Consider the following 18684-nt stretch of genomic DNA (forward strand, 5'->3'; position numbering starts at 1 on the left):
AATATATTGCTTACCTCACTGTAATTTATTTGGTTTTGTTTAGCCAGTAAAACTCCAGGAGTATCTGGCATAATGTGGACAGTGGTTTTATCTTTATCCCAAGCTTCTGTATAGAGGCGCTAAAGCAAACAAAAAAGATGTAATTAGTACAGGCTAGTAATGAAGAGATACATAAAAATACTCTGTTTTAATAATCTGGTTCTTAATGAGAATAAAGATAGTCTGCTCTGTGAGTTGGTATTTGTGACACCTTCAGGTCTAGATGTCTCATATCAGTAAAAAGCACAGCACTTACTTAAAAAGCACTTTAATACCAAGCAAAAGAATATGATTTTTCTTTTAGAGAAACAGATGTCTATGTTTACACACACACACACACACACACACACACACACACACACAAATACCCCCTTCAAGTAAAGACAAGACTTACATGGTTCATGGTCATAGCATTGTTTTTTGCCAAAACCATTGGGATGGAGTCCATAAGGCTGGAAAACTTGAATTTATCTGGGTGCTGACGGTAAATGTGATCACTCAAAATCTGGGTAGCTCTCTTGTTCTTTTCATCCTCAAGAGAGCCACTAGGTAACCAGCCAATGCCTCTTAGCCACTGAAGGTCAGCCTTGTACAAATTCTGAAATTACAGGTGACAAACCATTTAACATAAGCATAATAATATGCCCCTAAAGAAATAAAATTATATATTACATATTTTATAGACTATATATATTTAAATGCTTGAATTCTTGGGAAATTTACAAATGTGTTGTGAATCTATGGAATATTCAAATCAGAAGCATATTTTGGAAAACATTTTATTTTAGAAAGCATTTTAAATAGCAGCACATAGAGAATGATCCAACTCTTCTAGATCAGAGTGTTAGAGGCTTTCACCAAAGCAGGAGAATATTTGTTGGTTCTTTCTCTGTGGGATAATGGTGCCTCCTGATATTTGGGGGACTGGATGAGGCATGGGCATTAATCTAGGGACATAAACCTCAGTTGTGTAAACTCAACTCTGCTTACTTTAGGGAAAATTTGGTTCTTAGGAAAGCAGACATGATATTTAGTTGGCCAAAGGAAAATCTTAGACTCACATCACTCTGGAGGTCATAGGCCTGTCGAGCGTGGGTGACATCATTCTGGTCAGGCAGGCATGTCCACTGGTGTAGGAAGTTCTTATAGTCTATGTCGCTGACTAAGGTCTGGCACTTCTTGGCCAGCACCAACCCCAGCATGTCCACTGGGCTGCTGAACTTGGTCTTCCACTTCTCAAAGTCCTTCTTATACTCCCTGTCACTCTGGATCTTGGCCACATGCATGGACCACATCATCTTGGGGTCATCTTTGATGTCCCGGGCTCCAATGTGGTGGCCAAGCTGCTGGCGAAAGCCTTCCTTGTACTTGTACTAAAGGAAAAAAACATGTCTTGTTCCTTTCAAGATTAACTTACATTACAATTACAAAGCACATGAACTCCACATATTTCACAAAGCCTAGAGAGCCACAGATTTAAGTCTTTTGATAGGAAAGATTAAAGGCTAACTCCGGGTACAAATTTCATACATAATAAATTTCATACAAATTCCAGCTACAAATACCTTGAGTTTATCCTCATTCCATACTACATCTTTGGGATCATTCCACTCTGTTTTAATTTGTTACTCCTTGGAAGATTTTGTTCAATTTAAGATTAAATTGAAACTTTGTTAAAGTGATAAATTGCAATCAATATAAACAGTGGAAAAAGTCTTACTTCACTGGCAATTTCTCGGGATGCTTTTGCAGCTTTGATCGGTATGGCATCAAGGGGAAGATCGTAACCTTTCTTCTTCAATTCCTCATAACCCATTCGGTAGAGTTTCTGTTAAGAGATGAAGATCACTTTGGGAAAAGCTGTTTTCCATAAACAACTGTAGCATAATGAATGCAATGTGCTAAATATTTTAAGAGTCCCTGAAAACAGTATCTGCTCTAGAATACTCAAATGTAATTGGAAATTATGCCTATTGATTGTTAACGATCCTATTTTAAACTTTAAAGCTCTTCGATTACCCAGATCAACAAAATTAAATTTCAGCTCTTCCCAAATACTTGTGAGAAATGAGGCAGAAGTAAATTGATAGACAAATGAAATAAAATATCATTTAGGTGCTGTTTTCCAATTAACTATGAGTGTTTCATTAGAAGTTTTTGTTAGAAAAGAGCCATGCCTTTCATGGGGAAAAATTATGCCTAATGGGCTGTCTCTTCCACGTAGCTAACACACTATAAAATAATCTACTTTACAATATAGGGCTGTCCGTAGTAGGATCCACATCTGTAGGTAAGAAACAAAATCCTTCATAATTTTTTAAACCTAAGATTTTTTGGAGGAACCTTTAAATGTTAAATTTAAAAGCTTAAGAGAAATAATTTTTTTCTTCAGATTTGTTACATAATGAAATATTTGAGAATACAATTTAATGCACTTTGTCCAGAAACCAGATTGTTTAAAATGCCTATTGATCTTGGAATGTGTTTATATTTTAGACATTTGTGGCATTATTCGAATACCTTATTTAATGTTGAAGTCTCTCTATTAAAGTTTAGAATTTGTCTTTAAAATATTTAATTTTTACATCTACAGATTTCAGGAGATTCTTCTAAGATGACAATAAAAATAAAAATGGAGTTCTCCTGCATAGGTTTTTTAATGCTCATTCATTCGAAATTTCATTGAATTTCATGTGTGTTGGGCACTATACTAGCTAAGCACTGCAGGCTCAATACAAATTGTCTCTGACCCTGAGAAGCTCCCATCCACACACCGGAGAGCAATATGAACCATTATATTATGATGATACATGTAATAAAGGACTACAAAGAACAGACAGCACAGACCCCCAACTCTTCCTGAGACAAGGAGTGCCTATTATTTTGATATTCAAGCTAAAAACCACTAAATAAGGAATCTAAGTCCCATGTAGTTTATTAATCAAAATCATTGACATGCAAATTTACTTCCAAATAAATTCATTGCCTTGGAAGCAATTAAAAGCTTTCTGAAAAACATGCTGAGTTTGTAAACTTACATCACTTGTATTGATTAAGTTTGCTTTAGCCAGAATAATGTCAGGTGTATCAGGCATGATGTGGATTTGAGTCTTGTCCTTGTCCCAAGCTTCTCTATAAAGTCTCTAAAATGAGAAATAAGAGGATTTCAGTGGTTTTGTTAGACTAGTGAATGACATCATTAACATCAAACAGGATCACTGAATTCATTTGAGGTAAGCATTTTAACTGATAGCATAAACAGATAACTTGAGCAGAAAATAGGTAGTGTAGTTTTTGACTTGTCTGGGATATTACTGCCTTTCAAAATATAAAGTGTGGATTACCTTTTCAAGGTTACAAATAACCCTGCCCATTAGAAATCAATCCAAGTAATTAGAATCTTTGCCGTGATCATCAAATAGAGCATAAGTTCTCCAATTTGCTTATAAACGTCTCCCTCAGTGTTTAACTGTGAGATAGCCCTTCCCTTCTCAAAAAATGACATATTGGAGGTATATCTAGAAATTAGGGAGTTGCATTCCCTATGTATTACTTATAGCTCTAGCTTATAATAATTTGGGTGGATTAGGATCCCAAGAGAATTTTGTATGGAATTTATAAAAATCTCTTATATGTCCCAGAGCCATCCTCTGTCATTCTTTAACAGAAGACAAGACAATCCAAACAAAAATCTCATTGGTTTACTAAAACAAGGGGATGAAAGTTTGATGAAAAATAGAGAATTGTGAGAGACTCTCCTCACAAGATACTTATCAATTACAAAAGATAAAATAGTAATTTGACGGTGGAAAAACCTCACAACACCATTTTAACCAAGTGATCAAAATTAAAATGATCAGTAATGGAATGAATGGGTATCATGCACCACCTGATAGGACATACGGAGGAGGGTACTACACACGATGTCCTGCTAAAAGTACAAAACCTGAATCGAATCACGAGGAAACAATAGACCCAAATTGAGGAAGATTCTGCAAAATAACTGGCCTGTACTCTTCCCAAATGTCAAGGACTTGGAAGACAAAGGAAGAGTGAGGAACCAGTCCAGATTAAAGGAGACTACAGACATGACAGGCAAATGCAGGGTTTGATCCTGGATTGGATTCTGGATCAGAAAATAGTTTTTATTTTGTATAAAGGACATTAGTGATAAAACTGAATAAATTCTATATACTAGTATTGTTTCAGTGTTAATTTCCTGAGTTTGATCATTGCACTGTGGTTTTGTAAGAAAATGTTTTGTTTGCAGGAAATGCACACTGAAGTATTTAGGGATAGAGAGGCATCAATGCAGCAACTTACATACATATATGAAAGAAAAATAGGGGGGAAAAAGCAAATGTGACTAATGTTAACACTTGGGGAACTGGGATGAAGATATATACATACATAATTATATTTATATATTTATTGTATATAAATTATTTGTACTATTTTTGCAACTTTTCTGTATGCCTGAAATTATTTCAGTATAAAAAATTTTAGAAGTCTCATTGGTTCCTTGGACTTGGCAATTTCCCCTTCAGGTATTCAGTGTGGGGTAAAGGGGTTGGTGCTTTTCTCCTTCCTGCACATGCTTACTACAATCCACATAACCCAGAGAAGCTAAGATCTTCAGGACCAAACCAAAGCAAGGCTTGTCAGTTTCCACATACATTTATCCTGGTTCTGTACTAATCTTTCTGATTAAGATCAGAGATTCTCAACCTCAGCACTATTGGTATTGTATACTGGAGGACTCCTTGGTTGTAGGGATGCTGTCCTGTATGTTTCTGGAATGTTTAGCAGCATCCCTGACTTCTATCCACTAGATGCCAGTAGCATGCCACCCTCAAGTTGTGGTAACCGAAAAGGTCTCTAGGTGTTGCTAATGTCCCCAGTGGGACAAAATTGTCCCTGGTTGAAAACCACTAAGTTGGACCATTTCTTCAATGGTATGTGTCATTTTCACCACAACCTCACCCCACCTCCCCGAAAAGCAGAAAATACTAATATTTGTTCATCCTGAGATAGATGTATTGGTCTCTTATTCAAAGGAGAAACAGCAGGCTCAAGGATCCAAGTGGCCTTCTTCTGAGGCCTGAGGGGGTATGTATCTCAGCATTCCTAAAACCAGGGCATAGTGTTGAAGAGGTCTGTCCTGAGGCATTTTTAACGTTGATAAATTTCATGATTGAAGGTTTTTCTCTTGCCCGCCTTATTATTTCAGAACTCTGTAAACAGCCCTGTTTCATGGAGATAAAAGAAACCTGGATTCCAAAAGGGGGAGCTATTTTGCATAAATTTGTTGCTTTATTAGTCAGCCTGTTGGATCTAAATTACCATCATAAAAACAAAAAAAAAGAAGAAATGAAAGCTTGAATATTTATAATAAAGCCGACAGGTCAGCATTTATTATAGATTTTGGATATAAAAATTGCAAGAATTCTGTGAGAGGTTGATTGGGAAGAGAGGAGCTACAATTTATCAAATGCTTACTATAAGTTAGTTATGAGCTTTATAGTAAAACTAATATCTATGATAGGCGTAAAATATATAGAAGTATTCAGATCCTTCTGACCCACACAATTATCATTATATATCAATTCAAACTTTCTTAACAGTTCCAGAATCCCAATGCACATAATTCAACTTTCTGTAATTTTCAGGATTATGCTTCTCACTGAGTAATGATGAGTACTCTTTCTCTTTGCATAGAATCACTCTACACTGCTATCTTTCATTTATTTCATTCAATAAATATTTAGTTACATGCCAGATCAGTGCTAGAGAGGGAAATAAGTTGAAGATGGGATATATAGATAATATACCCACATACACACACATGTATACATGTATAGTATTATCTACTTGTCTTGATTTGGCTAAGCTAAACACATTATAATCACTTGGCAGAAAATACACTCTTTATAACATTTGCACTTTGCCTGTGCAAAGTACTCAAAATCCTGCCCTCTCATACACTTTACCCTAACAACAAGAACAACACAAAGTCTGGGTCTTTAATACATTCAAGTTTCAAAGAAAAAAAAAGTATGTTTAATAGCTTTCTTATTTACAGGATGGGATGGATGGATGGATAGATAGATAGGTAGAGAAATAAGTAAATAAGAAAGCTTTAGGTGATAAAAATTGATACTAACCCATTTACATGATGCAGTATAGAGTAGTTGATAATTCAAATGAAGCAACCAATAATAAACACTATGCTGTGTTGTGCTATGCCATAGGATATGAGGCTATGCTATTCTACTAATTAAGCAAATGCTATTGAGCACCTCCCAGTTATCAGGCATTATAATTTTTCTATTTATTTCTGAAGAGTTACTCACATCACTCCTATTTTTGGCATTTGTCTTTGCCAGAACTATGTCCATAGCATCAGGAATGCTGGTGAACTTGTTTCTGTCTGGAGGCTGACGGTATTTCTTCTCACTGATGATTTCTGAAGCCCGCTTGTTCTTTTCTGCCTCCAAAGAACCCAGGGGACTCCATCCTATGCCTCTCAGCCACTCAAGGTCAGACTTATACAGATTCTGTGACAATACAAAGCACTCCATCAAAACCCCATCCTCATTTGGACCTTGATTCAAGTGATTCTACACATTACAAACAGATGCATTTTAGATATTCAATAATAATTCTTTTACTTTGTCTCTTTGTGACTAAATAGCTACTCAAACAGTAATATATAAGTGAGTAATAATAAGAAACTGACCTCACTCTGCAGTTGATAAACTTTTTTAGCTTGAATAACATCATTCTGGTCAGGCAGGCATGTCCACTGGTGCAGGCAGTTCTTATAGTCTATGTCGCTGACTAAGGCCTGACATTTCTTGGCCAGCACTACTCCTAACATGTCTACTGGGCTGCTGAACTTGGTCTTCCACTTCTCAAAGTCCTTCTTGTATTCTCTTTCACTCTGCATTTTGGCTACATTCATGGACAGCACAAGCTTTGGATCATCTTGCAGACTCCGGAATCCAATGTGGTGGCCAAGTTGTTTGCGGTAGCCTTCTTTGTATTTAAACTGAAATCAAAGGAATCGATTCTTTTATTAACACAAACAGAGATCAAGCGAAGCTCAACAATTTGAGTTTAATTAAAAGCTCAATTTGCATTGTTTGCATGTTTGTTTTCCAAAGCTGAAATGAGAAAAGGGATGTCCATGTTAATTTAGTAAGAAATGTTAAGAACTTACAGAGGCGGGGGGGGGGGGGGGCGGAGCAAGATGGCGGAGGAGTAGGAGACCTAGATTTCGTCTGGTCTCAGGGATTCAGCTGAATAGGGATCAAACCATTCTGAACACCTACGAACTCAACAGGAGATCGAACAGGAGAGTAGCAACAACTCTCTGAACAGAGAAGCAACCACTTACTGGAAGGTAGGGCGTGCGGAGAAGTGAATCCGAGGCGATATTCGGGAGGATAGACGGCGGGGGAGGGGCCTCCGCCGGCCGCTTCTGGCAAGTGATGGAGCCGCGGAGCACAAAATCGGACCTTTTAGAAGTTGGCTCGGCGGAGGGACGTCGCTGCAGTGGCTAAGAGGGGGGTGGAATCCTCCCGGGACAGTGTGGTCTCAGGACCCTTGGGGTCACAGAGAGACCGGGGGTGCCTGAGTGCGCCAGAGCTCCCAGGTATCAGAGCGGGGAAGCGGCTGCAGAGACGGAGCAGAGTCGCCGGCTCTCAGCTCGGGGTTGCCATAAACTGTTATCCGCGGCCCAGTCGGGGCACGGCTCCTCCAGCAGGGACCCAGCAGGCGGCAGATCCGGGGAGACTCCCCTTCCTTCCCGGGGAGGAGTGGTGCGGGAGCGCACTGCAGGAATCTGCTGGGTTTGGAGACTCCGCGCGGGGTCGGGTGCCAGAGATAGCAACGCTCGATCACAGGCCGGGTGAGCACGGAGTGCGGCCGGAGACCGGGGACACGGAAGTGACTGCTTTTCTCTGGGGGCGCACTGAGGAGCGGGGCCCCGAGTTCTCAGCTCCTCTGGGTGGAGATTGGGAGGCCACCATTTCTGCCCTGGTCCTCCAAGGCTGTACCGAGAGCTTGCAGGGAACAAAAGCTCCTGAGAGCAAACCAGAGCAGCTTCCTTAGCCCGGACCGACAAGGGCAGGGCAATTCTGCCTCCGGCAAAGACATTTGGAAACCACAGCAACAGGCCCCTCCCCCAGAAGGTCAGCACAAACAGCCAGCAAGCCAAGACCAAGTTGATCGATCAAGGAGAATGGGAGAACTCCAGCGCTAGGGGAATACTGCACATAGATTCATGGCTTTTTTTTTTTTTTTACCATGATTCATTATTTCATCAAAGTTAATTTTTGTTGACTGTTTTTTTTTTTATTTTTCTTTTTCCCTTTTTCAACCAACATCTTATCAATCCTTTTTTTTAAAAAAAAACATTTTTTATTTTTCATTTTTAGAGTCATATTTTATCCCTTCATAGTAGTTACCCTTATTTTTGGCATATATATATAAGTTGTTCTCTCTTTAAAATTTTGAGGTACAGTTTCTTCTAACAGATTAAAAGATACCCTAAATCACTAGTGTATGGCTTTGTTCTAGTCTCCTGCCTGATCACATTCTCTCCCTTTTTCCTTTTTTTTTTTTCTTAAATCTTCTTTCTTTTTTCAAACAACTTATCTTACCAAGTCCTTTTATATAATCTTTTATAATTTTCATCTTTACAGTCATCTTCCATCCCTTCATTGTATCAACCCTTACTTTGTACATATATGTCTTGCTTCCTTTAAAATTTTAGGAGGCACTTTTTTCTAACAGACCAAAATACGCCCAAAATCTAGTGTGTGGCACTGATCTATGCACTAGCCTGATCATATTTGATCATATTCTGCTTTTTTTTGTATTGTTCTGTTTTTGTTTTTATCTTTTTTTTTCTTTTTTTTTTTCTCTTTCTTTTTTCTTTCTTTCCCTTTCTTTTCCCCTGGTTTCAGGTCTTTTCTGATTTGTATACAGTATATTTGCTGGGGACGTTGTAAACCTGTTAGCATTTTGTTCTCTCATTCATCTATTCTCCTCTGGACAAAATGACAAGACGAAAGAAATCACCTCAGCAAAAAGAACAAGAGGTAGTACCGTCAGCCAGGGACCTACTCAATACGGACGTTAGTACGATGTCGGACCTAGAGTTCAGAATCATGACTTTAAAGATACTAGCTGGGCTTGAAAAAAGCGTGGAAGTTATTAGAGAAACCCTTTCTGGAGAAATAAAAGAACTAAAATCTAACCAAATCGAAATTAAAAAGGCTATTGATGAGGTGCAATCAAAAATGGGGGCACTAAATGCTAGGATAAATGAGGCAGAAGAGAGAATCAGTGATATAGAAGACCAAATGATGGAAAATAAAGAGGCTGAGAAAAAGAGAGATAAACAACTACAGGATCACGAGGGCAGAATTTGAGAGATAAGCGATACAATAAGACGAAACAACATTAGAATAATTGGGATCCCAGAAGAAGAAGAGAGAGAGAGAGGGGCAGAAGGTATATTGGAGCAAATTATAGCAGAGAACTTCCCTAATGTGAGGAAGGAAACAGGCATTAAAATCCAGGAGGCACAGAGAACCCCTCTCAAAATCAATAATAATAGGTCAACACCCCGACATCTAATAGTAAAACTTACGAGTCTCAGAGACAAAGAGAAAATCCTGAAAGCAGCTTGGGAGAAGAGATATGTAACCTACAATGGTAGAAACATTAGATTGGCAACAGACCTATCCACAGAGACCTGGCAGGCCAGAAAGGACTGGCAAGATATCTTCAGAGCACTAAACGAGAAAAATATGCAGCCAAGAATACTATATCCAGCTAGGCTATCACTGAAAATAGAAGGAGAGATAAAAAGCTTCCAGAACAAACAAAAACTAAAGGAATTTGCAAACACGAAACCAGCCCTCCAAGAAATATTGAGAGGGGTCCTCTAAGCAAAGAGAGAACCTAAAAGCAGCAAAGAGCAGAAACGAACACAGACAACAGACAGTTAACAGTCACCTTACAGGTAATACAATGGCACTAAATTCATACCTTTCAATAGTTACCCTGAATGTAAATGGGCTAAATGCCCCAATCAAAAGACACAGGCTATCAGATTGGATTAAAAAACAAGACCCATCCATATGCTGTCTGCAAGAGACTCATTTTAGACGCAAAGACACCCCCAGATTGAAAGTGAGGGGGTGGAAAACCATTTACCATGCTAATGGACACCAAAAGAAAGCTGGGGTGGCAATCCTTATATCAGACAAACTAGATTTTAAAACAAAGACTGTAATAAGAGACGAGGAAGGACACTATATCCTACTGAAAGGGTCTATCCAACAAGAAGATCTAACAATTGTAAATATCTATGCCCCGAACATGGGAGCAGCCAATTATATAAGGCAATTAATAACAAAAGCAAAGAAACACATTGACAACAATACAATAATAGTGGGGGACTTTAACACCCCCCTGACTGAAATGGACAGATCATCTAAGCAAAAGATCAACAAGGAAATAAAGACTTTAAATGACACACTGGACCAAATGGACTTCACAGACATATTCAGAACATTCCATCCCAAAGCAACGGAATACACATTCTTCTCTAGTGCCCATGGAACATTCTCCAGAATTGACCACATCCTAGGTCACAAATCAGGTCTCAATCGGTACCAAAAGATTGGGATCATTCCCTGCATATTTTCAGACCACAATGCTTTGAAACTAGAACTCAACCACAAGAGGAAAGTCGGAAAGAACTCAAATACATGGAGGCTAAAGAGCATCCTACTAAAGAATGAATGGGTCAACCAAGAAATTAAAGAAGAATTTAAAAAATTCATGGAAACCAATGAAAACGAAAACACAACTGTTCAAAATCTTTGGGATACAGCAAAGGCAGTCCTGAGAGGAAAGTATATAGCAATACAAGCCTTTCTCAAGAAACAAGAAAGGTCTCAAATACACAACCTAACCCTACACCTAAAGGAGCTGGAGAAAGAACAGCAAATAAAGCCTAAACCCAGCAGAAGAAGAGAAATCATAAAGATCAGAGCAGAAATCAATGAACTAGAAACCAAAAGAACAATAGAACAGATCAACGAAACTAGGAGCTGGTTCTTTGAAAGAATTAACAAGATTGATAAACCCCTGGCCAGACTGATCAAAAAGAAAAGAGAAATGACCCAAATCAACAAAATCATGAATGAAAGAGGAGAGATCACAACCAACACCAAAGAAATACAAACAATTATAAGAACATATTATGAGCAACTCTATGCCAGCAAATTAGATAACCTGGAAGAAATGGGTGCATTCCTAGAGATGTATCAACTACCAAAATTGAACCAGGAAGAAATAGAAAACCTGAACAGACCTATAACCACTAAGGAAATTGAAACAGTCATCAAAAATCTCCCAAGAAACAAAAGCCCAGGGCCAGATGGCTTCCCAGGGGAATTCTATCAGACATTTCAAGAAGAATTAATACCTATTCTCCTGAAACTGTTCCAAAAAATAGAAATGGAAGGGAAACTTTCAAACTCATTTTATGAGGCCAGCATTACCTTGATCCCAAAACCAGACAAAGACCCCATCAAAAAAGAGAATTACAGACCAATATCCTTGATGAACATGGATGCAAAAATTCTCACCAAAATACTAGCCAATAGGATCCAACAGTACATTAAAAGGATTATTCACCACGACCAAGTGGGATTTATCCCTGGGCTGCAAGGCTGGTTCAACATCCGCAAATCAATCAACGTGATACAATACATTAACAAAAGAAAGAACAAGAATCATATGATCCTCTCAATAGATGCAGAAAAAGCATTTGACAAAGTACAACATCCTTTCTTGATCAAAACTCTTCAGAGTATAGGGATAGAGGGTACATACCTCAATATCATAAAAGCCATCTATGAAAAACCTACAGCGAATATCATTCTCAATGGGGAAAGGCTGAGAGCCTTTCCCCTAAGGTCAGGAACGCGGCAGGGATGTCCACTCTCACCACTGCTATTCAACATAGTATTAGAAGTCCTAGCCACAGCAATCAGACAACAAAAAGAAATCAAAGGCATCCAAATCGGCAAAGAGGAAGTCAAACTCTCACTCTTTGCAGATGATATGATACTGTATGTGGAAAACCCAAAAGACTCCACCCCAAAACTGCTAGAACTCATACAGGAATTCAGTAAAATAGCAGGATATAAAATCAATGCACAGAAATCAGTGGCATTCCTATACACCAACAACAAGACAGAAGAGAGACAAATCAAGGAGTCTATCCCATTTACAATTGCACCCAAAACCATTAGATATCTAGGAATAAATCTAACCAAAGAGGCAAAGGATCTGTACTCAGAAAACTATAAAATACTCATGAAAGAAATTGAAGAAGACACAAAGAAATGGAAAAACGTTCCATGCTCATGGATTGGGAGAATCAACATTGTGAAGATGTCAATGCTACCTAGAGCAATCTACACATTCAATGCAATCCCCATCAAAATACCATCCACTTTTTTCAAAGAAATGGAACAAATAATCCTAAAATTTGTATGGAACCAGAAGAGACCCAGAATAGCCAGAGGAATACTGAAAAAGAAAAGCAAAGCTGGCGGCATCACAATTCCGGACTTCCAGCTCTATTACAAAGCTGTCATCATAAAGACTGTATGGTACTGGCACAAAAACAGACACATAGATCAATGGAACAGAATCGAGAGCCCAGAAATGGACCCTCAACTCTATGGTCAACTTATTTTTGACAAAGCAGGAAAGAATGTCCAATGGCAAAAAGACAGTCTCTTCAACAAATGGTGTTGGGAAAATTGGACAGCCACATGCAGAAGAATGAAACTGGACCATTTCCTTACACCACACACAAAAATAGACTCCAAATGGTTGAAAGACCTAAACGTGAGACAGGAGTCCATCCAAATCCTAAAGGAGAACACTGGTAGCAACCTTTTCGACCTTAGCCGCAGCAACTTCTTCCTAGAAACATCGCCAAAGGCACGGGAAGCCAGGGTAAAAATGAACTATTGGGATTTCATCAAGATAAAAAGCTTTTGCACAGCAAAAGAAACAGTCCACAAAACCAAAAGACAACCGACAGAATGGGAGAAAATATGTGCAAATGACATATCAGATAAAGGGCTAGTATCCAAAATCTATAAAGAACTTATCAAACTCAACACCCAAAGAACAAATAATCCAATCAAGAAATGGGCAGAAGACATGAACAGACATTTCTCCAAAGAAGACATCCAAATGGCCAACAGACACATGAAAAAGTGCTCAACATCGCTCGGCATCAGGGAAATCCAAATCAAAACCTCAATGAGATACCACCTCACACCCGTCAGAATGGCTAAAATTAACAAGTCAGGGAACGACAGATGTTGGCGGGGATGTGGAGAAAGGGGAACCCTCCTACACTGTTGGTGGGAATGCAAGCTGGTGCAACCCCTCTGGAAAACAGTATGGAGGTTCCTCAAACAGTTGAAATTAGAGCTACCATTTGATCCAGCAATTGCACTACTGGGTATTTACCACAAAGATACAAATGTAGGGACCTGAAGGGGTACGTGTACCCCAATGTTTATAGCAGCAATGTCCACAATAGCCAAACTGTGGAAAGAGCCAAGATGCCCATCGACAGATGAATGGATAAAGAAGATGTGGTATATATACACAATGGAATATTATGCAGCCATCAAAAGGAATGAGATCTTGCCATTTGCACCAACGTGGATGGAACTGGAGGGTGTTATGCTGAGTGAAATAAGTCAATCAGAGAAAGACATGTATCACATGACCTCACTGATATGAGGAATTCTTAATCTCAGGAAACAAACTGAGTGTTACTGGAATGGTTGGGGGTGGGAGGGATGGGGTGGTTGGGTGATAGACATTGGGGAGGGTATGTGCTACGGTGAGCACTGTGAATTGTGCAAGACTGTTGAATCACAGATCTGTACTTCTGAAACAAATAACGCAACATATTTTAAGAAAAAAGAAAAAGAAGAACATAACAGGAGAGGAAGAAAAGGGGAGTATGTCAGAGGGGGAGACGAACCATGAGAGATGATGGACTCTGAAAAACAAACTGAGGGTTCTAGAGGGGAGGGGGGTAGGGGGATGGGTTAGCCTGGTGATGGGTATTGAGGAGGGCACGTTCTGCATGGAGCACTGGGTGTTATGAACAAACAATGAATCATGGAACACTGCACCAAAAACTAATGATGTAATATATGGTGATTAACATAACAATAAAAAATTAAAAAAAAAAAAGAACTTAGAGAGGCTTCCAAAAATAAAATGTAATGTAGTTGGTCATCAAGAGAGGTTATGATGAAAAATTCTAACTAGTGACAAAAATATATACCATGATGTGCTAGACATTGGATATGCTGACCTTAGGGTAACATTTGCTAAATCTCTTGTGATAGCCTTATGGGAGTGATCGGTCAGTATGGGCTGAATGGCCAAAGAATAAGAAAGATTCAGGACTTGATCAACAAGCCTCATAGTATAGATTAACTTATTAAGCAGCAGGATTTTTAATGGCTTGCCATATGGTTATGTCCTATAAACTTGTTCTGTTCAGGATCCATATCTTCTTGCACATGTAGCTACAAATAGCTAAATATGTTAGATTAGAAAGAAAAATCCACAAGATCTCAACATATTGCCACAACAAGTAAAAATGAGCTACATAAATTTAAGAAAAGTGAAATCCAATATTTAGATTCAACTGGGAAAAAACTGCATTAGTACTGGATGACAATCATAATACTAACAATAATGATAGTAATAATAGCATTTACTTGATGCTAGATGCCCAGCATACATTATGCTTCATGGAGTTAGGTTCTACTCTCTCGACACCCAGCTTCACACTTAGGTATAGTATAAACACTCAGGAGTTTAGGTTAACTATAAGCTGAATATGGGCAAGCTGACAAAAGTGCTTATAAAAGTAGTGTTAAAGATTCTTCCGGGACACTGATAAAAACAAGTCAGAAGCTCATTTACTCTGGCCTGACCTGTGACAGGAAAACAACACTAAATGTTGGGGCACTATTTTGAGAGGGGTACTGAAAAAATAGAATAAATCACAAGTAGAGTGAAGGACTTTTAAAGAATTGTAAATATTCATAATACTGAAGGACTTATAAAACTAAAACCAAGGAGAATAAGTAAAAAACTTGTAATATGAAGAGCTATCAGATGGAAGAGAAAATAAGCTACTTTGTGATGTTCTAGAACACAGACCTAGAGTTGATCGACAACATACTCAAGTTCAAAATAGGGAACTATATAATGACAATTAGAGATGATCCAACAAGGAAATGACCTGCCCTGAAAGGCACAAAAATTCTTTTATGTGTAAGTGTTCACAGACCAGATGACCACCTGTTGGAGATGGCGAGAAGGCAGGACACTGAGTGGGAGACTGGATTAAAGAGCTTTTGCGTTGTCTAAATTCTATGATTCTAATTTATTAAGTACTCACAAAAATATCTCTAATTTCCTTAAATTTTATAGAATATAAAAGCCATTCCAGGAAAACCTAGGTGGCTCAGTTGGTTAATGTCCAGCTCTTGATTTTGGCTCAGGTTATGATCTCAAGGTCGTGAGGCTGAGCCCCGTGTCAGGCTCTGCACTCAGCAGGGATTCTGCTTGAGATTTTCTCTCTCTTCCTGTCCCTCTGCCCCTCCCCCACTTCACCCTCTCTCTCTCAAATAAGTAAATCTTAAAAAAAAAAAAATTGAAACTGAGAGGAGATATAATCTCTACAATGGTGGGAAAGTTCAGGTAAAGTTAATTTTAGGGTAAGATTTTAAAAGGTTCTAACTAATGGTTTCACACAGAAAGAAATTAGGTACTAACAAATGTATAGTTAGGAAATCACTGATGCTATTTCTTCAATTTCTAAATCATCTTCACCTCATGGAAACTATATAATATTAAATGTTCCTGCGGGAACATTCAGGCATCATTACTGCTGTAGGTTCTTCAGCATGCTGATTCATTTTAATAAGGAATTGACCTATAAGTCAATGAGTGAGTAATAATAAATCATCTAATTAATTTTCCTACATTTCTGGAGTGCCACAAATTAATTTATTTAAAGAAAATCCTCCCTTATATTCTTAGAATTCATTGTCAGATGATGTCTTTAGACACTCTTTTTCTCCAATCCAAGTCCTTCTTATTTTAAAAAATTTTAAGAGGTAGTACTTCCCTCTGAAATTCCAAAGTCCTCTGCATTTTTTGAGGTTCTTAGAATTAACAAAATGACATGTTGATCTATAGGCAAAATATCAAAGTCAAATATTTGTAAAAATTTAATCAATAGGGATTGCATCTAGATTATTCACCAAATTGACTATCCTTTCCAATCATAACTAGAAGTTGCCTTGGAGAACAAATATCCCTGTTTTATGAATTTTGGAACCAGATATCCAACAGAAAGTTAAGCTCTCTGGACCTTAAACCTAAATTCCTGAAACTTCCTGCATTTTTTTATCCCCAAGCTAATTTATTATAATTATGTAGATGTAAGAATGGGTTAAATAAAAAGAACTGGCATCTAATTTTGGAAATATGTGCATATAAAAATTTATCAACGTCAGGTTGTTGAGGCTGACTTATTATTTGGCACTTCAAATTTGTCTAAAATAGACAAATAGAAAACAGGAAATTATTTTCAGGCAAGCAGGGGAAAACTGAAATCTCTGGTTTCTTCATAATATCTAGAAACATAGCATCTTAGTGTAATGGGTCTTTAGGTCCTCTGACAATCTCTATCCAGGAAGCTCTTATTTTGATATTGGATCGGTAAGAAAGAAAAGTGAATTTTCGGTAAATGAAGAGGGTAGGTAGGAGAAGATGAAGAGAATGGCATTACATTTTGAAAGGCAAGGCCTATCTGTAAAACTAGTTATCAGCATTAAGATACCTGATTCAGATAAAAGAGATCATAAAAGCCAAACAAGCCAAACTTACATCACTAGCAATGTCTCTTGAAGCTTTGGCCAACTGTACAGAAATTGCATCAAGTGGGAGATCATAGCCTTTCTTCAGAGCTTCTTCCCATCCAAGTTTATAGAGTTTCTGGAAATTAAATATATAATTTAGCATTATTCAGTATATATTAAAACCCCAATGGATTACTGAAAAAAAGTTTACCCAGAGAGTAGATACCAGGTTCTATCATCTACCTTATCTCTAAAGATATGGATAAAACCAAATCAAGCTGTTTTAGGGATCAATGACTTAGCATTACAGGATCATGCTTCAATTTTCTGGCTCTGAGAATAGGCTCAGTTATGAGAGACACAGTACAATTTTAGAGTAGCTTTTCTGTTCAGACACAATTTGGGCATATCAATATATCAGGTCCTTTCTCCCTGCTGTTAAGTACAGTCTAGGCTCACTATTTTATTCACAGATGTTAAAATAATTGGGAACCAAAAAGAGTCATGTAACAAAATTTTGATTATTCAAGTGATAAAAGTAATAGTTACTGAAATGCCTTTTATGAGGTACAATAAATGAATTAATCTTTATAAATGAGATTTACTGAATGGATGCACGTGTGTTAAAACTGGATAATAATATAAACAATTGAAAGTAATCTAGAACTTACTATGTGCCAGGTACTGTGTTGAAAGCCTTGCATGGAAATTTCTCATTTGGTCCTCCCAACAATTCAATGTCATAAGCACTATCATGGTCCCAATTTTAGGGATGAGGAGACTAAGGCTTAGACCTGATGTTATGTAACTCATAAATCGCAAAACCAAAACCCATACCAGGTCTGTCTGATGCAATATTTTCTTTCACCAATTATCTATTGATTTCCTATTCTGTGCCAAGTACAGTGAGTACCGAGATAAACAAAACAAGCACAGTGCTTGCCTCCACAGAGCGTAAGAGTCACAGCTAAAGCTCTTGCTTTTAACCACCATATTCTGCAGCATCTCTAGCGAGCCAGTTTGAGTCATTCATTTCTATTGCTTCAACATTTACATCAATTATTTACCATTACATCATTTAAAAAGTTTAATTAGTTTCAAGCCAATTTTTTATATAGCTTTACCTGACTATACAGAGTTTGATTCTGCTTGGCTTGTAAAATATCTGGAGTGTCTGGCATCACATGAATCTTGGTTTTATCTTTGTTCCAGTCAATGGTATATAAGTGCTAGGAAGTTAGGAGAAAAAAAAGACATTTGATATTTGAAGGACAAACAGAAGAGAAAAAAAATGTAACAGAGCATTTGAATGCACTCAGTTTGAATTAAATTTAGTAACTAAAGTGGTATATGACTCAGAAAAGACACCAACAACAAACTCAGGTTTTTTAAAAAATAATATTTTAGATATTTTCTATCTTCTAGAATTAATTGGAAGTCCTTAATATATAAGAATTTTAAAAAAACAAATGATTTCTAACTCAACTTAGAAGGTCAGGGGAAATAAAAATAGGAGGCAGAAGAAAATGATGTAGGGACATGCTCTGGAACAGTCTATCACTGCCCAGAAGTGGTGGACCCAAACCAAATTTCCCAAACAAGAACCACAGGCTGCTAGCCCTGCCCTGCT

General features: G+C 37.8%; 1 protein-coding gene across 1 annotated transcript in view; it reads right to left on the bottom strand.

The window, feature by feature from the left end:
- NEB (nebulin) overlaps window positions 1-18684 on the bottom strand; it is a 220823-nt gene that overhangs the window by 127880 nt on the left and 74259 nt on the right. Inside the window, exons 49-57 of the mRNA XM_035726655.1 lie at window positions 18179-18283; window positions 17083-17190; window positions 6779-7090; window positions 6393-6596; window positions 3078-3182; window positions 1760-1867; window positions 1101-1412; window positions 434-637; window positions 15-119 (exon numbers count right to left, since the gene is read on the bottom strand). Coding sequence (XP_035582548.1) covers window positions 15-119; window positions 434-637; window positions 1101-1412; window positions 1760-1867; window positions 3078-3182; window positions 6393-6596; window positions 6779-7090; window positions 17083-17190; window positions 18179-18283 — 1563 coding nt within the window. The remainder of the gene's footprint in view (window positions 1-14; window positions 120-433; window positions 638-1100; window positions 1413-1759; window positions 1868-3077; window positions 3183-6392; window positions 6597-6778; window positions 7091-17082; window positions 17191-18178; window positions 18284-18684) is intronic.

The sequence above is a fragment of the Zalophus californianus genome, chromosome 3, assembly GCF_009762305.2.
Source record: "Zalophus californianus isolate mZalCal1 chromosome 3, mZalCal1.pri.v2, whole genome shotgun sequence".
NCBI lineage: Eukaryota > Metazoa > Chordata > Mammalia > Carnivora > Otariidae > Zalophus > Zalophus californianus.